Here is a 22,225-nt window from a genome sequence, read left to right on the forward strand (position 1 = left end):
AGTTAGTTTATAAATATATTTCACAGGTAAAAACATTTAAATATAATTAAATTAAAAAGACTATATTTATATATTTTTAAAGTTTTAAAACGACGAATTTTAATTTCGTTATAAAATTTATAATTTAAAAATATATTTAATCTTTTAAAAAATAAATAGAATTTTTCTAATGCCCAAAAGTACTTATTTTCTGTAAATAATGACTTAATATCTCTCTCTCTCTCTCTCTCTCTCTCTCTCTCTCTCTCTCTCTCTATATATATATATATATATATATATATATATATATATATATATATATATATATAAGAATAGCTTATTAAAAACTATAAAACTTCCTACTAATTAGAAAACTGCATAAATAAACAGAAGTTTATTTATTTTATTAAAAACATAAGCACAAACAAACTCGCGCAATTTTAAAATTGCAAATAATTAATGTTAAAAGCAATTTGTTCTCGAAGTAGACCAATTGACACTAAGAAATTAATGTCTATAAAATTTTTTTCTCCTTAAATTAGTTACGGAAATTAATGTCTATAAAAATATGAAAAAAAACATTAAAAGAATACTAAGACTACTTTTAAAAAATGTTGTATATGTTAACAAAATTCAATTTTAATCCCTAAATAGTCTAATATACGAGGTTGATTATCAACTTGTTTATCACACTAACTTAATCAACTTGGTAGTATCGTCACAAATTATGAAACACTTTAAATAAAAAAGTGGACCTTTTTAAAATGAAGGACCAAACTTGAACTAAAAGTTCAGATAAGAGGCAACTTTAGCCACAAAAATATAATGAACTCATTGTTACTATGTAAATGGCTTACTTGTCAATTTGCATTCATGTTTCTACTTGTATGTTTTTGTATCAGAGTGTAAGAATACAAATACTTTCAACACGCCATAGGCTTTCGTTACACTCTTATATAAATACCATGAGCTGTCCCAAACCCTTGAAATGTGGGACTAACCCCCACTAAGGCTACAATATGTCAGCATAAAATAACTGTTTGCATATTGCATTTCATAATTTATAATGTCAAAATGACTTTGTGCATCTGATCAGAGACCAATAGCAGTAGCAGATATTTCTCTCGCCATTATTTTCACCATGATGCAATATTCACAAATTTAATAAGCAAAAACTAGAAGAACTCAAAAGGTTCATCCATAATAGAGATTTTGTCACCTTAAGCAATTTTAGGTGGCTCAAAACTGCAAGATCTACCACAATTGCACATCTTTACAAAAATACATGTCAAACAAATTAAAGTTCAGATAGATGGCACTGGCAAAGGTAGATACCTAGCCAGATGTAACCCTATCCTGGAGCAAGGTTTCCTTTATGCAGTTCACAACAACAGAGGCCAATTCATCTTGATGATTAGTGTATGAATGATCAGCTCCCTCTATGATATGCAGATTATGGTTTGGTAAAATCTTGACAAACTCATATGCGTCTTCAACGGGGATAACTGGGTCTGAAGAACCATGAATTGTGAAGACCCTGTCATCCATTATGTGATTTGAGATTAGCAACTATATGAATGCATGTGATGAATTTGTAGCTTTATTAAGAATATTGTTCACAAGACCACCCTACTACCTTCAGCATCATCTCTCACCAGTGTAAATTCCCTTTGCTCAAAATCACTACTCTAAGAACTATTAAATAAGAATTCCTCAATTAAATACGAAAGTATTCATAAATTTGTGCATGTAATGGTTTCCCCTGCTAGACTAGAGAGTAAATCAAAACCTGAAACTAAACAATTCTATTTGAAATATCAAGAGTGGATATTAAATCTTGTAAATTTCCTCCTCTGATTTCATAATTTTCAGCAGCTGTGAAATAATTAGAGGGACATCTCTCGTAAAATCAAGTTTAGAGAAGGCAAAACAAGGGACATTTCAAGAAATTAATGTGTTAATACAGCATTATGGAGCCAAGTTATATAGACAAAAAACAATAACCCTTATATAAAAATGACTGTCACTAGATACGCCCCCTATATATCCCTTATATAAGATAAGAACTCTTGGTCATTGTGATAAATAAAAACATATAATTACAATCACTAGGTTAAAAATAACGGTTTAAATAGTGTATTCTACAAATTCTACATGATTTTCGTTTACAAAGGGTCTTTAAAAAATTATCACTGGTTTTAACTTTAGCTTTTACACAAACTCTGTAAACTCCATACTCATTCTTCGTAAACAAAAAAGATACAAAGGGTGACGCAAAAAGAGATCAGACAAAAGATCGTGTTCACCTGCATTCTTTATCAATCTGAAGGCATGCTTCATGCATGTTTGTATCTAAGCGATCCATCAAACTTTCCAAAGTCACACGGTAATCAAAACTTCCTGCAATGAGATGTCCTCAAATGGTCGTATAATAATGTAAAAAAGTGTGTGCCTATGTTAGACAGCTAGAAACAGAGAATGTCATGTAATGTGCCGGATTACGTGCGAAGGCTGCCAACAAATCTTGAAGTATAATTATTGCCTAAATTTTTATTTTTCTTTTCCTTTTTGGGGTTTCTTTTGTTATCAGACATTTAAGAGAATGAACTGCGGCAAAATAAAAGTACTGCAGCAAGAACTTTGTGCTTAAAAAGATAGAATATTCCCCAATTCCAATTTTGGTATAAAATGTATAGCAAAAGAAAAAAGCCATGTTTTGACTTACTGGTTTTAACAAATATGCATAATAAATCCGATGTTGGGAACTAGTAATTAATGGACACTAAATTTATTCAAACCATCTCTAACAACATGCTGTAAGAGGCGTGTAAATGTTTTATCGTTAAATGAAAGATTACCTGACCGCATCACATCAATGAAACCATCCTTCCTAATTCTTTCCAAATAATCCTTTCCAAGGCGTTCTTCAATTCCTGCCTTCAGATCATAGCGTCCAGAGATGTTGATAACCGTTTTAATGTCATGATACTTAGAAGCATAAAGAAGCACCACGCCACCTCCTGTATCAGGATACAAGTAACAAAATTTCACATAAACCCTCTTTATACTTTTATCAAGTTTTATTACTAAAGCTGTTCATAGGCTGATAGATAAGATAAAAATTACTACAGTTTCGTTTCAGAACTTCCACAGGCTAACTAAGTACATTAAGAATAAAAGTTTTGAATTTAGAGTATGGACTAAACACATGATTGAAACTTTAGTGCTTGATCATCTGCAAAATTATATCTGCACGTAAGGATGTAAACAACAAACCTTTACTGTGTCCAATAATTAGAGTAACTATACGGTTTGCTCTATGAAAGTGTTGAATGACGTCATGTAGATCATCAACCTCCCTCCAATAGTGACCAAACTCAAATGAACCATCACTTTCCCTAGAAGGAAAACTCAACGGCTAAATAAAAAAGGAAACAGCTAAACAATACTAGTGATCAAGATTAGGTAGAAGAAGTTTCATAGATCATGGTGGAGAAGCTAGTGGTGATTCATCACGAAATTGTTTTAACTTTTTTATTGTCAAAGGAAATAATTACTTTGTTAAAACTAGAAAAAAAAGAAGTAAAAGTATGTGTCCAAATTCCCTTGTAAGGCAGAACCGATGTTTTAATCATGTTTTTGCATAAAATATTAAATATATATTATCAATGACCTCTAATGTGTTATTTTTTGGTAAAACAGATAATTTTTTTATATCTTGACAGTTGAGAAATTTATATTCCAAGAATAAATAACTCAGTAACAATTAACATAACGTTAAGTAGCGTTTGCATATCCACTATACCGATGCATATGTGAATATATAAATATCAAGTATCTGTTTCCTTAAACAGAAAATCATATCATATGCTTCACAATTGTTACTAACGTATGCCAACAACTGCAAAAAATAAGTAAAACCTTAGAACATCTTGCATTGCAGAATCTCTGAAGATTTTTAGCTTGGAACATTTAGAATAGTTTTGAATCTAGTAACATTGATATTCACAACAAAAAGTGAAGCTGGTTGCATAATTTGAATACAAAAACAAATAGGTTCACAATTTGTCCTGTAATACAAGGTATCTACCCATTTCCACTGAAGTCAAAGCGGAAAGAACTGACTCCTGCATTCTCTAGAGCAGAAGCAAGATTTATCATGATAGTGTCTTCCTGGAGATAGAAAATTTTAATGTATAATTGGATGTCATCAATTTTTTATGGCATCTACATAATAATAAAAAAAGTGAGCTCACAATTTATTAAAAGGGAAAATTAACCTTGGTGGATCGAAGACCGTGGCATAAGATGACAATCTCTTCGGTTCCAGATTGATGAAGAATGCCAACCAGCTTACTGTCATTCTTTTTAGTAATTATGATTTTCTGCTGCCGAGCTGAAAAAAGTAATTCAAGAGTGGGTAGTCATTTTCTTTGTAATTGATTTAATACTCAACACGCAAGTCAGATTAACCATTGTCACTCTTTATTTCAAATACTAAGTATCACTCTTTATTTTACAATTCTGCAATAGGGGCTGATTACAAATATATTCCAAATGATTAATGTAATGACTCTTGACCTAGTATTACATGAAAGAATCTTGCTAACTTAATTATAGGAAACAAATAGAAACTAATTACAGGAAAACAAATCTGTACAAATAAAAACAGAACCAGAGAATTATAAGGCTAAAGTTACAGATGCTACAACACATACTTTACCACTTTGGATACCTTCTTTGCATGATATTTATATTAGCATAGCAATAAATTATAAATCATGGAATTTATGAACATCTACGATGAGGTGAACTCTGGGTGTGATACAGTTAAAGGGGAGAAGGCCCTTGACAATGAAATAAAATTAATTTGATTTATACATATGGCAAGCAGTGTGAGAAAAATTGAGAGAATTAGAAGCTTAACTTTAAGCTGGATTTGGTAACACTATCTAATTGGTAGGAATAGGAAGAAAAAAAAGAATCAGATGGGGTTCAACTGCCTATCAATTTGTGTAAGCGTTAAAGGTGTTGTGGCTCCAACAATCCATAATTGTTACTTAAACAAAATGTGTTTTCTTGTAAAAATATTTAAACAAAATAGCATTTGAAGAAGACAACCCAAACAACTTTGAACATAAAACTATGGAACCCATTTAAAACTGTTAGTTTAACATGTAAATTTACATTGCAATTCCACGAAAAATGCAAACAAGCGCACGATCTCAGTGCCACAAATATACAGAACCTGTAAACAACTGAAAAGCATTCAGCCAACCATTTCTGGACGATTTTAACAATGGATTAAATTAGAAGCTTCAAAATAAACCACACGAAGCTGTTTCGAGTACTTAAAGGTGAAGTTTTGCTACCCAATGATTGTAGGCAGAGTCAATTATGTCATCGATTCTCATATCAAGTATCAGACACCAGAAAATTAACTCACAGGGGTTTTGGGAAGGTTGGGCCATCTTCAAGCTCAGGGTTTTTCTTGAAATGCGAATCGGCTTGGGAGAAATACCAGAAAAGATTGGTTGTGAAAGCTTCCTCCTGAATTCAACAAACCTGGAAGACAAATTAACGACAGGACCCGTGAACACAGTAAGCATATCATGTGATCGTGAATTAGAATGATCCAAATTCCTTTAACTTAATTCGCGTAGCAGTGTAACCATTTAAACAGGGTTAAATATGTTTATTTATTGCAAAATTGAAATTATGTGCCTAAAACTTTAAAACTTTAATAATTTATTGAATAATTTAAATATTAATATGAAATATATACACATTAATTTCAATTTTGTATTAAAATTTAGAGACTAAAAACGTGTTTAATTTTTCTAAATATTTATAAATTATTTAAATTATAACAACAATGATTAAGTAAAATTTAAAAAACAATTATATATATATATAATTATTAATAAAATAAATTTTAGTTATTAAAATAAAAAGTAATATAAATAGTTTTTTCTTATGAATAATTATCTAAAATTTTAAAAATATTACTAAAATAACAAAAAATTAAATAATTATTTCATAATTAGTAATTATTTAAATAAAAAATAGTTACTAAAATAATAAAACTAAAAAATATTTTATTATTATAAATAATCACTTAAATTTTAAAAATAATATTTAAAAGGATAAATTAAAAAAAGCAAATAGATTTTTTATACATAATTACAGATTATAGATCATCGAAAAATATCGTAAATTATGCTGGACTTTTCGACGAAAACTGTGTTGCAAAGACAACACTTGATTTTCCTAAACTGTTTTTATTTTAAAGTTTTTTAATATTTATCTAATAATTTTTATGTATAACAATAATAATAATAATAATAATTAGGCTATACATGGTGATAATTGGATTTTTTTATTACTAAAAATAACCAATTAAAAATATATTTTGTGTTAAACTTCCCTTAACATCAGTGACATGTAAGGATTTTATATTCATTTTTCACATCAAAGGGCTGTAAAACAGTTAACAACCATGTCAAATCTTTTTTTTGATAAAATCTCATTAACATTTCTTTCTGCGTTTCTATAATTTCAATCTGCACCTTTATAAATTTTTAGATTATATATATATATATATATATATATATATATATTTCAAATTACATAATGTAAAATAATTTGTAACTCAGAATATCATTTTATACCTTTAGACCATACATTTCAAAATATAAAATGGTATTTAAAATTATATTTATAATTACACCATTCAAAATATAAGAAATCATTTGAATGCTGGAAGAAGCTGCCACTAGTTAAATGATCAATATTACATGCAAATGGGAAGTAAGTTTCTTATCTTGAGTCAACTTTTGACTTGAATTAAAACATAACTCAAGTTTAAGGTAGTATTAATATATGTATTGTTATTGAATCAATTATGCCGGAATAAAACATTCACAAATATTTATTCTTACTTATCTCATTTAAAATGTGCAATTTTTAATGTAAAGATAATGTATTAAAATTTACACATTTCCTAATAACCAAAATAATGTATATAAAAAAGAGCAATTCTTACATCGTGTTAAATTAAGTTCAAAACTCATTCTAATATACCAAAAACTCATTCTAGTAGCTGTTGTTCATTCAATTATCAGCAAATATACAATCTTCGATAGGAGGAAGATATTGAAAACCACACTTTGACTAATGTTATGAAACAATTTATATAAAGGGCAATTTCATATCATGAGCTTATTTTGAGATTAAACTAAGTCCAAATCCAAATTTGCATCGTCATAATTGATAATGTCAAAATAACCCAGTACATCTGATCATGTAAATAACAAGGACAGACATTGGTCTTGCCATTATTTTCACTCTGATGCAAGTTCACTGATTTAATAACCAAAAGTTAGAAGGGCCAATATATATTGTAGAACATCATAGGCAGATTCATCCATGTGTAGTGAATTCAACTGGCTTGAAACTGCAAGAAAAAGGTGAGTTCAAATGCTTCTAGCAAATACAAAAATACCTAGCTAGCAGTACCCTTATCCTGGTGCAAGGTTTCCTTTATGAAGTTCACAACAACAGATGCTAATTCATCTTTATGACCAGTGAATGAATGATCGGCTCCTTCTATTATATGTAGCTTGTGGTTTGGTATAATCTTGGCAAATTTAGATGCATCTTCAACAGGGACAATTTTGTCTGAAGAACCATGAACAGTTAGGACCCTGTAATACATTATATGACTTGAGATTAGCACTTCTGTTCATGATGGAAAATTCATATAAACACCCTCTACTCAAAATATTTAGTCTGCATTTTCGAGTTTTGAATCATATGTTCCTAAATTTAATGCCATCATAAATTATCCTATGGTTTATTGCTTCCCAATTATATTTTCTTTATATAAACTATGTAATTTCTACATGCATACTTTACCATCAAAAAGATGCAAAGTGGTCAATCAAAAGGAACCAGACAAAATATTTTCTCACCTGCATTCTTTATCAATCTGAAGACAAGCTTCATGCATATTTGTATCTAAGCGATCCATCAAACTATCCAATGTCACACGGTACTCAAAATTTCCTGCAACAGTAGATGTACCCAACCCCAAATGGTCATTAATTAAAATAACCCAATATTGTGTTTGTGTTAAACTTACTAAAACAGAAAATCCCTGTCATCAGTCAGATTACCTATGATGGCTGACCGCCAATCAATCTTCAATGGTCCAAGTATTAAAAACAGTTGCAGATAATTATTTTATTGCCCAGATTTTTCATTTTTTTCCTTTTGTGTCTTCCCCTCTCCCTGATTCTTTTTTGGTTTGATTGATTATCAATTTAAGAGAATGAAATGCAACAAAAAAGATGTACTGCAGCAAGAACTTTGTGCTTATAGGATAGAATAATACAATAAGACCCGGTTTATTAGGTTAAGAGATATGATTTCGAAATTTAATGGAGAATGAAGATGTCTCGGAAAAAATATCGGTAAATAAATTCAAAAAAATTAATTCTTCACTTATTCTAAATTTCATATTTCTAAATTCCTAAATATTTTACCCTCTCTCTAAAGATTATTGGCTTATCATCCATCTTTTCCACAATCTCATTACATCTTGATCTAGGCAAAAGTTCGTATTTTCCCATTGGTCCTATCCCTTCCTAATTTTTTTGACTCAATGGAAGTTCATACTCCATCTATTAAAATCAACTGAGGAATAGGATTGTACTAATAATTGGAACAAGTGAAGATGTTGATTGTATAGGTTGAAACTTGGGAGGTTCTACCAGATTTTTTTGAAAACATTTCAATTTTGGAAGTTTTTTTTCTTGCAAGGCTAGCTATTTCCAAGTAAAGGGAGCTAATAGCTTACATCTAATCATTTAATTTGATTTATATGCGTTAAAATGTGATGAATGTTGTTGATTGGAGTTCGGTTTTCTTTGAATTGGAATACATAGAGTTATGATTTAATTGGTGTATACCTTGTTGAATTGAATTAGAGTTTGGATTCCTCAATTTAGTTTGAGTTAGCTTATTGGAAGGTTCGGCTACAATATAGCTGTATTTTTTATGATTAAATTGTGTGAGGATGGTTAAGATTGCTTAAGTTGGGTTGCTGTATCTATCACGAAATTGCTTATGATATGGGTTTTCTCCCTATCTTGCTTGAGTGATGCTAAGGTAGTGGTAATAATTGCATACACCAAGAATTGTTGCTCAAGCACCACACTAGTGAGAAGCTGTAGAAAGTTCTCACCCTAGACTTTGTATAGTAGGTGTAAAGAATCACCCTAACATAGGAAATTGGGGTTGAATTAACAATATTACTTCTAATGGATCAGGTGCTGTTATGAGATGCAACATACTTAATACAAGTTTTTAGGAAGGTGTCCAATGTCACAAATTACCCTAATATCATAGAAAATACAATTAAGGATTTATGTAATCTATGATTGCGAATTGGGTGTAATTTGTTGTTATTATGGTTCTCCAAGATAAGATATATGTGATTATGTTGTTCTTGGGATTGAGATTGTTGAGGTGATTTGAATGCTACCTATGTCAACAATATTATATCACGAGAGATGTAAATGTTTAAAACATTAGCTCACCTTGGTGTTCTGTATTGTGCTACTAGTATGATAGTACTTTGTACGAAAACAAATGTTGTTATAGTTAGGGAAAGCATTCCAAGCAGAGCTAGGATCATGATTTAATATATTCCTAGAACGTTAAGATTTTATATATGTATTTTAAGAGCTTAAAGTTCTAAGATAATGCATGAAAACTTCGTGTGTATAGTTTCTGAGTATAAATATCTACAAAACTAGTATAGATGTACATACTAGTTTCAGAAAGCAAGACAAACCCTAATTCCAGGCTTGCTAATTTCAGAAAATACACTTGTACCATAACTTCAAAATGGAAAAACAAGTAATTGATAGTCACTCAAATTGTTCACACTATCTCTTACAACATGCTCTAAAGTCTAACACTAGTATCATTGAAACTAGTGTCCTTAAATGACAAGTTACCTGATCTCTCCACATCAATGAAACCATCCTTCTTAATTCTTTCTAAGTGATCTTTTCCAAGGCGTTCTTCAATTCCTGCCTTTAGATCATAGCGTCCAGATAGGTTGACAACTGTTTTAATGTCATGATATTTAGAAGCATAAAGAAGCACCACGCCACCTCCTGCACCAATAGCCATCAATGACTAATTTTATTCCAATTAGCATGCAATTTGAGAAGATGTATGAGGCAAAGCTGAACTAATAAGTTAAGTTTCACTGAGTACGAATGAAAAAAAAAAAAAAATTGACCATCGATAAAGAGTAGAAGTCAAGGAATTTTTCATCAATTTTACCTATTACTATACTATATCTAGTTTAAGAACTATATAACCCGCATTCCACATACCTATTGTTCTATAATCCTAATTCACAAACACTGTTTAAATAAAAAGATGCTTCTCAATTTCCTCTATAGCAGGCTTTTGGCAAGCAGCCCAGAAATTACATTTTAATATATTGCATTAGCTCATAATAGAAGACAATCCAGTTATTAAGTACCAAGTAATGATGAGCTGATTCTGGTTCTGTGCCAGAAACAACATAATTCTCTGCATGCTGCATTATTCATGGTTTCTACCTTTACAGTCAAGCCAGTAGGAGCTCATAACATTATCAATTACTGGGAAATGATTATTAAATCAACCCGAGTGTTATTAACTTATCTTTCATGACCTTTTTCTTGTTGGTAGAGATACTTGCAAGATGGAATTGAAGAAAATAATTTAAAATACCTTTACTGTGCCCAACAATGGCACTAACTCCACGGTTTGATTCATGAAAATGTTGAATTACAGCACGTAAATCTTCAGCCTCCCTCCAATAGTAACCATACTGAAAGGAGCCATCACTTTCCCTAGAAGGAAAATCCAACACTAAATTAAAGGAAACATAGAATGAAGCAAAACCATGATAAAGACCAGATGGCAGAAATTGCACTTCATGTAAATGGAGAGAGAAACTACCATAGAGTTTTCAACCTCTCATTCAATGTGATGTGGCCAGAGTATCAGGAATATATATGCTTAAAAATTATTGAATTGAAGATTGCTTAATTGTTAGGACTTAAGCATAAGAGGAGAGAGATCAACCCAAAAAAAATTAATCAATCACGTGGAAGAGCCCTAAGGCGTAAGTATCTCATCCTACTTATGTGGGACTTCAAACATTAATCCAACAGGCAGTGAAGATAGCAATCCTGTCACATATAATTAGTTTACCGATAAATCTCTCCATTGGAAAATTCACATCCCATACCATATTAGTAATCCCCAAGTCTACTGTTGCTAAGAAGTTTGGGTCAATGGTGGTGCCTGTTGTTAAGAAGCTTGGTTCACTGGTTTCTTTGGAGCTATTATTACTAAGAACTTGTATTGATAAAATTTCCCACAAGGACTTTTAGGAAACAAAAATAAGAAGAAAAAAATGAAATAAACTTCTTTATAACTTAAAATTAGTTTATATATAAACTAATTCATAAAATCTTTCTCATAATTTCTCTAAATTTTTGCTTTTTAACTTGTAAGTTAATTTTAACTCGTGAAGACTAATTTCATTTTTTCTTGTTTTTCTCTCTTGGAAATCCTTAAGCAGAAGTTGGTCAAAACAAGACTGTCTTTACACTGTTGAAGAGCCCCAATATGCATTGCCTTAAATTTTATCATCTAGGCATAACAACTTATGTTGTTCCAATTCCCAGCTCTTAAAATGTGGCAGTAATTACCCTTACCTATTATTCATCTAATCTAATACATTCCTTCTTTTTTTTTTTACAATAGGGACCCAAGCTTAAAGCTTTCAAATATTGATGAGTTTAATTCAAACCTTAAAAAGGCCACTTCTTTTTTTATCACATCAATGCTCATAATGCTAATACAGTAACAAACAACTTTCTTTAGAATTCATGATTTTGTTTTGTACTACTTTTAAACTTACCCATTTCCAGCAAAATCAAAGCGGAAAGAACTGAATCTGGCATTTTCCAAAGCAGCAGCAAGATTCACTAAGGTATTTGTTTGCTGAACATTAGGAAACTAAAGCGATGAAACTTATCGGGCAAAATGGGTTTACAAGTAAAAGCTTAAAATATGAAAAAAGCTAACTTTTGAAGAGCGAAAACCGTGGCACAAGATTACAATCTCCCTGCTTCCAGATTCATGTAATATGCCCACTAGATTCTCACCGTGCTTGTTGGGTATTATCACTCTGTGTTGCTCAACAGCTAAAAGGTAGTTAACAGATCAATTGTATGAGTTTTCTTTCTTTGCAATTTATTGAAGATTCAATTTTGCAATGAAAAGTACAACAAATATCACCTGGGGTGTTTGCCATGCTCAAGATGAAAGTCCTTCTGGTTCTGGGTTTGTGATTATATGGGACGGAAAAGCGAACCTGGTAATGGGAAATTTTAGGCGTGGTAAGAAGTGATGAATTGAAGAAAAGTGAAGAAGCATTTTGCAAAATGGATTCCATTGGGAGTGACCAATGACATGCACAGGCATTTCATTTGAACACGATCCATTTACCTATTCCTCACTCGCTTCTTGTCTGTTCCTGCTCCTCCGATTAAGATTTACAGTTGTTGATATAAGCAACCTTTTTAACTTTTAAATATAAGAAAAACTTTTTCAGTAACTTGTGATTGGTTTTGCTTTAAATATTTTTTAAATATAAATTCAAATAGAAGAATAAATGATAACACATGTTTCATTATAAAAAAAAGTTATCAAAATATCATTGTCTTATTGTCTTATGTATAAATAACTCAATTAGTTTTCATGTGTACATTCTAATTTATTTTGGGTAAATGACACTTAAATCTAGGTTTAATTCTGGTGTTCTCTTTTTTAAAAGTTTACAAAAGTTTGTAGAAAGTGTGTAAGTTTATCCTTTTGTTAAAATTGAATTTCTAATTTAATTTAACTATATTAAATTTTTTACACCTATAAAATATTAGTCAATTGATAGTTATGCGGCCGTTAATAAAAAAAAAACTAACTTATACATTTTTTATAGAAAATAAAATTTTAGTGAACTTAAAAAAAAAATATCACTTTGAATAAATATTTTAAAAGAGAATCAAAATAAATATTAAACCTTATCACTATCTATTAATTTAGATTTTAAAAAATAAAATCATTGATCAATTGTGTGTACAACTACAAGTTAAACCTTAGAATTATAACTTAACAGCAGAATGGATGGTTGATAAATCTGCATTCGGATATTATTTATTCTAATTTTGATTAAAAATATTAATATTAATTTACTATGAATAATATCCAACTTTTAAAATCAGATATGACACGTGATGGGTATTAAATATTTATTTCCATTCTCGTATTTATTTTTAGATATAAATATTAAAATATTTTTAATTTAAATAAAAGTTTAATTCATTTTATTCTCACTCAATTAATTAAAATTAAAGACACTTTCTCCCTACAACAATTTTAGTTATATTTTTTTAAGATTCTCCTTGATCTTAATATGAATTGTAATATGTATCTGTATCTTTATTGTCTTAAACGCTGAATTAGGAAAGATTCAATTTGATTATTCCAAGCACTCTCGCTTTTATTTTGCTTAAGAAAACTATTCAAGCATAAACATATTTAAATACACGATAGTTAATGATTAAACATAATTGCATAAAAAAAATTAAATCACATTCAAACACACAAAACATTTAGAGTATTTAGTATAATCGAACTTATAGATGGGCTACTTGTATTAAATCATCCAACCAAATGAACAGACTGCCATCTGAGGTCTCAAAAGTGTATATTTCAGTATATTAACGACAAAGTTTTTTTAAGAAATTACATATTAAGGAAGACAAATAAATATGTTCTTTCATATATTTTTTTTAATTGAAATTTCATCAATAATTAAAATATGAGTATGAATGTAAATAATATTTGATTTTTTAAATTGAGTAGGAAAACATTCATTTTTTTTTTTTACTTTTTTATTTTAAATTATTAAATCATCTTTAATTTTGTTGTTGATTATTTTTTAGTTATGTGATCAGTAAAAATCAATTATAAATGAGTCAACATAATGAGAAATTAGTTATTAGTTATTGATTTTTATTTTTTTCTTTGTCCTCATTGATATGACATATGCAGTTATGTCACAGTTATCGTCATATGACATATGCAGTCATATTCATCTTTCTTGATATCTTTTTCATCTCTTATTCTTTTTTTCTCATTTATTTTTAATTAATTTACAATAAATATTTAATTGAATTTTGTGAGAAAACTATACTCCATTTTATCAACGAAATTACATATAGAAATTTTCAAAAAATTTTAACTATCAATAAATTAAAAAAAATTATTGATACATTATTAACGAATGACAAAAAGATCAAATCCAAAACAAAAATATTGACTATTTACTAACAAATAATAAAGCTTTTAAATTATTATAAAAATTTAAAAAAATTTAGTAATAATAAAAATTATAATTTATTAACCAATTTTACAAATAAATATTTTCGTTTATAATTAAAATCTATTAATAAATTTTGTTTTATCAAACTTTTTTTCTATTAGCAAAATTTTATCAAGAAATTCTTATAGTGGGTTGTTAAACTTTAACTTACACAATCAACACCTATCCAATAATTCTACTCTCCTTTCTCAATTGATTAAGATAACTAAAACGAATAACTCTTTACACATATAAAACAAAAAGAATATGATAAAATCAACTGCAATAGTACAAAAATTTAATTTAATCAAGATTTTGATAAGTTCAGCTTGATCTATCTAATGTTGCATTCTAGTGGTGTAATTTGTTGTTAAAATATTATTGCTTAATCTAGAAATTTATAGAGAAGATAAAGAAAATTAATTGAGAAATGAAATGCTAGTTAAAGTGAAGAATAAATATTACTTTAAACTTTTGTATAAATTTTTTATTTTTTTATTTTCTTTAAAATAATTTCTCTAATATATAATTAACCCAAATCATACACTATACAATTAAATAGAAAAAAAAAATAAGCATCTTTTCTTACCCCCACCTAAAGTTTGTATATACATTTATCAATTTTACTAGTCACTAAGGACTTCTAGAAATCTATAATAAATAAGATATGTTAATTTAAAAAATTATATTAATTGTGTCATAAAACTCTATAAAAATAAAATAAGTTATGTTGCTAAATAGGGTTTTAAGAAAATCAACAATTATTTAGATGCATATAATTAGTTTTAAAAAGTAAAACAATAATATATTTTGAATAGTTTGGCTCAAAATGAGAACGACTTCCACTCTTATAAAACAATAATAAGAACAAAAGAAGCTTAAAACTAGAAAAATTTAGTTGATATATTGCAATATTTAGTGAATGTCTGATTTACATATATTAATATATAAATATCTTTCAATTTGGAAAAGAATTTGAAAAAGTAGTAATAAACAGAAATGGTTCCTTTGTGAACGGAGAAATGCCTAAAAGCATGAAGTGAGAAATTGGAATATATTTGTGAACAAGAGATGATAAATATGGACCACTACTCTTACTCCATTTTCACATCTCATCCAAAACAGAATCACATACTAAGAGACATATGTTTCCAAAACAAAGAACATGTTTTTCAAATCAGAAACAGACAACCATCGACCACAGACAGACACAAATCCAACCATCTTCATACAGCCGTAACATGCAAATCATTCTTCCAATTCGTGGAGAAAGGAAACATCGTGTTTTCTAATTACTTCATTACCACGTAAATAATTTAAAGGGAGAACATGTGACAATATTTAAAAATTATCAATGATTTTAGCCACGTGAGAAAAGAGACAGGCTCCTGAAGATGTCTTATTTATAAAATAAAAATAACAATTAAATTATGCTTAATTTATTTTTATTTTAATTATATTTTATGTTTTTTATAATTCAAACTTCAAAATCATAATATAATTTTCTTTTCTTTATATTTCAACAAGTGAAAACACATGCATCTTATGTATGTTTATTTATTTTTTCATGATAATAGAAAAATATTAAATTATTGTTATTATAAATAAATTCGTGTATTACTATTCCATAATACAATTTTTTTTATCATAAAAAGTAATAAGAATATTATTATATATTTTTATAATTATAAAATTAAATATAAATAATTTTTATAATTTTATTATAAATAATTTTTATTTATTTTGTATGATTCAAAAATTAATTAAGTTTAAAAAATAACGCCAAGTTAAAAAGACCAATTAAATTTAAAGAAATTATTACTTAAAATGTAAAATCAATAAACTATTTATGTTCATTTAAAAAGCTTTTATTTCAAGAGTAAAATTAGAAAATAAATGTGAATATCAAAAAATTAAATCATTTTCACACGTACACACACACACACATATATATATATATATATATATATATATATATATATATATATATATTATTTTAATTAATATTTAAATTTATATTAAATTTAACGTATTTTAGTATAATGAAAAATATAGATATAAGGCGCTAGTAAAATGATATTCAAACTATCTATACTTATATATAAAAAAATAAAATGTTTTTTTAACAATTTTGTTGACAATTTTTTTACAACTATTTATATAAATTTTAAATATAAACATCAATAAAATAATTACAAATAATCTATTATTAAAAAGTTATTAAAAAAAATTGCTAACTATAATACTCATTATAAAACAAAGAAGGAAATTCCTTTTATTGGTGTTCACTTTTTCTTTTTCCATTTTTACCATTCAAATTATTGTTTTATTTAAATTTAACCATTTTCTTAAATTTAACTATTTTTTAATATTAAATAAATAAAAATCATCTACAAAATAATTAAAAATATATATAATTAAATTTTAAAAAATATTTATATTATTTTTTGTAATTGTAATTTTATTATGTTTTATTATCATAAAAAAATTAACACACGCATAATTAATGTGTTTACACTAATATAGTTAAAATATATCCTGTTATATTAATATTAATTTACTGACTCTGAAACGTGTTAATTAATTGAGGGTTCGTGGTAAAAATTTCCAAAGTTTATATCATCAAGTTTAATATTTGTGATTAGAGGAACTGTAATTTTGGTCTCTATATTTTATAAAATTTATACTTTTAATTTTTAAATTTTTTATCATAAGTTTAGTTTTTTAATTTTTAATTATCTGTAAATTTGAGCTATAATTGTTTTTCATTCAATTTTCATTTCTTAATTAACCTTAATTAATTTTTAATTTTAAAAATAGATCAAATTTTTAATTATCCTTTTCAAACTTTGAAGAAAGTTATAAGTTGCCAGTTTTTCAATTTATAACCAATAAGTGACTTAAGAATGAAGCTTATAAAATAAAATTAAAGTCTATAAAATATTTTTATTGTATTTTGTAAAATTTAATTGAGCAGTTTAATTAAATCATACATATATGATGGTCTATTCAGAGCAATGGAAGCCAAGCAAATGGATTTGACCTAGTTTCCTGGAAAGTTAAGGAGAAGGTTCCTTTTAGATGGAAGCAATTGTGTTACTGATCCCACGTTTATTAGAAAAGCAATTGCAGTTTTTGAACCTTCTATCCACTGTAAATAAAAATAACTTTATAGTATACAAATAAAAATAAATATTAATTTATAAGTTAATTATATAAAGTTGAATTAAATTTAAAATTTATGTTTATAGCATAATTATTATAGTTATTGGATGTCTTTCTATATTAGAAAATTTGTTATTTTTCAATAATATATAAAATGAGTTAAAATCTCACGTTATAAAATATCTAATATTGCATGATTGCGATTATGGAAAGCAAAAGGAAAAGAAGTCTTCAAAGAAAGTCTCACTTGCATAGAAGGCAATTCCCTGTACAATAAAAAGAGAACTAATGTGTAGCCCATAATTGCTTCTATAAAGACTTCTTCCAATTTAATGCACACGTTTTCAAAGAAATACTTATATTTTTGACAATATTTATCAAAATGTTCACATTTTATTCTAAAAATATATCAAAAATTTAATTTAGAAAATAGAAAAACAAAATAGGATATTACTATTGGTTGCGAATATTGTGTTGCTTTCACCATTTCCTCTAATATCTGCAGTAGTTTCTTCTCTTATTAATGTGGACTCTCCTATTCCCTTCACACACACAAATCAGGAATTTTATCCATGAACTGTATATAGATAAGGTTGAGATGATGCATAATAATATAAGTAGTAATACACAAACATATTCATCATCATGCAAAACCCTTCATTAGCAACATGGATGCTGTCTTTGCCCTCCCTCAAGCTCCCAGAGCTCATTTTCTACGTTCTCTCATTCAATCTTTTGCCTGCACTTACGTTTCTCTATGGCAACACTCACGTTTATCAAAGTATATATCTCTCTTTATATTTTCTTAGCTTCTACTCTTCACTACCTATCCTTTTTATTTACTTTTCTTTCCACAGTCGTTTGATCTTCCTTGATGGCTTCTACAATGCTCTCAACAACAAACCAACTTCTTCTCAAACCCTTTTTCATCAGTATCAGGCTTTAACGTTTGATGTCAGTGATGAGTAAGTGCTGCATTACTCATCACCATCATGCATAATCTTTCTTTCTGGAAAAACCTTTTACCTTTTCATTTTTTTAACGTTTTAGGTGTGTTCCTGGACTTGCTTTCAAGAATCAACTTCCCTACATAAACCTCAAAATCTCGGATCTCCTACCACTCACATCCACCCAAATTCAAGCACAATTCTTTCGGGTAATTAATCATTTTATTACAAATTATATATATTTTAAATTAGAGTGTCATTTAGTACAAAACAAGTTAACAAAGAATGGAACCGATTGTCTTAAATGTTTTTACAGGAAGCAGGGATTGAGGTATACGTTCATCATCGGAAACAAAAAACTTCAAACCTTTATCGGTAATCATTTCCTAAATTGTAATGAACATTTATATTTATTACAGATGTTGTTGATCGCAGATGGCTGTCTTCATGGGATGCAAAGCGGGAGAAATCGAACTTGGCTTCTCCAACATTCCTCAAGTAAGCAAACTACACTCTCATGATATCGATGCGTCAATGGTTTTGGAATCTCATAAACTATAACTAGTGTACTATTCAGGATGACATTGAGACAGCACTTCAGAATTTATTTCCAGAAGATTTCTATATGCGTTTCCAATCAACTGATCAGAATCCATACTCATCGTCATCATCTTCTTTCATAATATCATCTACAAATACCTTTAATCAATCACTCGATGTTCCGGGAACTTCCCACTCCAACTTCCCTGATGCCCTCGGTGTGGCTCCCTCACAACCGACTTCTCACCAACACACTAGCCAACCATTGTCTCAAGTCATTCCATTTCCAAGCAATTTACCAACACCAGAGGGTGAATATCAAGAAATGGTAAGAGCATTAATCCGAGTCCTGTCTTCAACTTCTCAGCAGCAGCAACCCCATCAAGTTTTGACTCATACTTCTGTAACACACCCTGGAGCTCCCGATTTCGTGAGATATGAATCAGATTCAAATATAAACCCACACACGGAGTCCAATTTTAGCAGGCGAAACCTGCAGAATACATCATTTCCATTGCTTAAAAACTTAAATTCAAAGAGAATGAGAGAACGCGATACTATTAAACCAACCCACCCCATTAGTTCCCAGAAGTACTATCACACGATATCGGAAAGAAAACGTCGTGAAAAACTCAGTGAGTGTTTTCAGGAACTCAGCGCACTTCTTCCTCCGGGAACAAAGGTATATTATACCAAATTTCAATTCGCAAAGCAACGTCATGGTTAACTAGGATTAAGTTTATGTATCTGTGATGATGCTATATTTCTTATCGAAACTGTACCACTATTAATAATTAATGACGCGTTAACATAATATTTAATCAGTAATTAATGCATTTAGCACTTGGATTTGAACTTTGGTGGTTTAGAAAAACAAAAGGTGGATTCTTACAGCAGCAAAGGAGACAATGAGATCTTTGATGGTTGAAATTGAAGAGCTTAAGATGAGAAATGAGCAGCTGATGAGAGTTTTGTCAGGCAAAGAAGTTGGTGGTAGTAGGGAGGAAAACAGAGGCAGGTCCTCTAATGAAAGATTGAATGTTCGGGTTTTGCATGCATCAGAATCAAGTTCATCAGAAGAGCAAATGGTGAACTTGGAAGTGACGGTGAGAGAACAAAGCAGTGAAGTTAATGTATTGGTTCGCATATTGGAATTCTTAGAAAGGGTTCAGAACGTAACCTTGATTTCCACGAACACAAACCTCCATATTACAGAAGGAGGGACAGCCATTAATGTATTAACCTTCAGGCTGAGGATTATTAAGGTATGTATTCCAAGAAACATTCCACCACGTAACATATTTGCTTTGTCATTTGTGTTGTGTACAGGGTTTTCATATCCCTACATGGTTCAAATGCGAGCAATTTTATGAAACCTAATGCTCGTCAAACCTACACATATAATTAAATAAATATAAAACCGTCAACGAACGTTATGAACATCTCAACCGTAATTACAACCACCGGGTCTTCGGTCTCCACCCTAATGGAGACGGCAGCTATGGAGTAGGATTTCGCAGTAATGGTGACACGAAATATAATTTGCAAAAGTAAAAAATTAGGTCATAACGTTTTAAGTTTTATGATGCAAAATTTACACAAACTTATTAATATATTATATATGGTTGTAATGATATCCAGTATTTATTTTTATTCAACAAAACAATTTCTTATTTCATCTCTATTTTAAAACCTTCACGGTGAATATCAAACTATCCATATGATAGACATATACGAAGATAAATGGTGTTTTTATAACTTATTTGAATATGTAAGCCATTCTCATCGACAACTTTTTGCAATAATATGAATTATAAAATTTGAATGAAGTTTTAACTGATAATATAAAAAGGTATTGGAAAGAATACGAATAGAAAAAGGAAAACATTCTTTTAGCAATATTTTTTTAATAATTTTTTAGTAGTTCATAATTGTTTTTTTCAAATATTTTTTTAAATATAAATTTAAATAGATCAATAAATAAATTGATAACATATTTTATTGTAAAAAAAATTATCAAAGTATAAAATATAAGAATAATGGTGTGTGTATTTTCAGGGTAGTGAATGGGACGAGGTTGGGTTCGAGGAAGCAATAAGAAGAGTGGTTGCTGATGTAACACATCGTGAATTCCACCCATAAATCTACGCAACCAACTCCTGATTTCTTTTAACAAAGAACTTTTTGACAACGCATACGTGACAGTTTGTGATTGATCCGTTTTAAATACTTTTTAAACATAAAGTCAAATAGACCAATAAAATGATGATACGTGTCCTGTTGTAAAAAAAGTTGTCAAAATATCATAGTCTTTTCTAGAACTTCAATGTTTTCTGTATCAGTTTCCTTTTATATTGCTACTTTGAAATATACACACAAAAATTACAGAAACAAAATATTAAAAGAGAGAGGTGTGCTGATGTTACAGTCATCACTTTGTCGCCAATGCTTCATTCGTAGGAAATACATTCTTTTCGATATTGGTTTGCTTTTTATTACTTCTTCGTTCCATGTTTCACTCTAGCATTTTTTTAATTTTGTTTATTTAACTATATATGTTTTCACACCATACAATAATATTATTTTTATTTCATTTTAGTTATATATCTGTGTGTGTTGTGGTATATATGAAGAGTGTATGGAATGGGATTAGCTAAAGTAAAAAAATTTTTTTCCTTATTTGGAAGTCTCACATCAACTAGAGATGAAATCATTTAAGTGTATATAAATGAGTGCAAACTTCATCCTACAAACCGGTTTTATGGGGTTGAGTTAGGTTTAAAGTCCACTTCCAATACCTTATCTTATATATAAAATAATGGTAAAATAAATTAATACTTACAATAACTATTTTAGTTTGGGTATGGATGAGATGAGAGGTTGTGAAATTGTTGAGTCAAATGACATTCTCCAATACCTTAAAGAGAGGTTTAGGCAACAAAGTTAATTAAGGAAGGTGTCCAAATTTTTAGAGTGTGGTATCTTCATATGATACTTTATATGAAGATAAATAAGAAAAGAAATTCCATATTATTGGAAAATCAATAACTTACAATTAACAAAATAATAATAATAATAATAATAATAATAA

General features: G+C 28.7%; 3 protein-coding genes across 5 annotated transcripts; 1 reads left to right on the plus strand and 2 right to left on the minus strand.

Moving 5' to 3' along the window:
- Positions 1 to 1,001: 1,001 nt before the first annotated feature.
- On the minus strand, positions 1,002 to 5,632 carry LOC106769539. 2 transcript variants are annotated; one of them, XM_014655200.2, is made up of 7 exons: positions 5,426 to 5,632; positions 4,260 to 4,375; positions 4,070 to 4,152; positions 3,256 to 3,377; positions 2,838 to 2,999; positions 2,286 to 2,379; positions 1,002 to 1,516 (listed from the first exon to the last, which is right to left on the minus strand). In XM_014655200.2, exons 1-7 carry the CDS (start codon positions 5,586 to 5,588, stop codon positions 1,315 to 1,317), a joined length of 942 nt encoding a protein of 313 aa, XP_014510686.1. In that variant the 5' UTR covers positions 5,589 to 5,632; the 3' UTR covers positions 1,002 to 1,314. The 2 variants fall into 2 exon arrangements, with proteins under 2 accessions (XP_014510686.1, XP_022639670.1); XM_022783949.1 differs by lacking the exon at positions 5,426 to 5,632 and adding an exon at positions 5,167 to 5,371.
- Positions 5,633 to 7,185: 1,553 nt separating this feature from the next.
- Positions 7,186 to 12,663, minus strand: LOC106765602 (2-hydroxy-6-oxo-6-(2'-aminophenyl)hexa-2,4-dienoic acid hydrolase). 2 transcript variants are annotated; one of them, XM_014650280.2, is made up of 8 exons: positions 12,568 to 12,663; positions 12,358 to 12,433; positions 12,145 to 12,263; positions 11,978 to 12,060; positions 10,777 to 10,898; positions 10,005 to 10,166; positions 7,953 to 8,046; positions 7,186 to 7,685 (listed from the first exon to the last, which is right to left on the minus strand). In XM_014650280.2, the coding sequence occupies exons 2-8, from the start codon at positions 12,371 to 12,373 to the stop codon at positions 7,484 to 7,486; spliced, it is 798 nt and encodes a 265-aa protein (XP_014505766.1). In that variant the 5' UTR covers positions 12,374 to 12,433; positions 12,568 to 12,663; the 3' UTR covers positions 7,186 to 7,483. The 2 variants fall into 2 exon arrangements, with proteins under 2 accessions (XP_014505766.1, XP_014505765.1); XM_014650279.2 differs by lacking the exon at positions 12,568 to 12,663 and having other exon boundaries at positions 12,358 to 12,560.
- Positions 12,664 to 18,983: 6,320 nt separating this feature from the next.
- Positions 18,984 to 21,276, plus strand: LOC106766500 (putative transcription factor bHLH041). The gene is made up of 4 exons (XM_022782804.1): positions 18,984 to 19,092; positions 19,172 to 19,816; positions 20,004 to 20,399; positions 21,193 to 21,276. Exons 1-4 carry the CDS (start codon positions 19,030 to 19,032, stop codon positions 21,274 to 21,276), a joined length of 1,188 nt encoding a protein of 395 aa, XP_022638525.1. The 5' UTR covers positions 18,984 to 19,029.
- The last annotated feature ends 949 nt before the right edge of the window (positions 21,277 to 22,225 follow it).

The sequence above is a fragment of the Vigna radiata genome, chromosome 7, assembly GCF_000741045.1.
Source record: "Vigna radiata var. radiata cultivar VC1973A chromosome 7, Vradiata_ver6, whole genome shotgun sequence".
Lineage (NCBI taxonomy): Eukaryota > Viridiplantae > Streptophyta > Magnoliopsida > Fabales > Fabaceae > Vigna > Vigna radiata.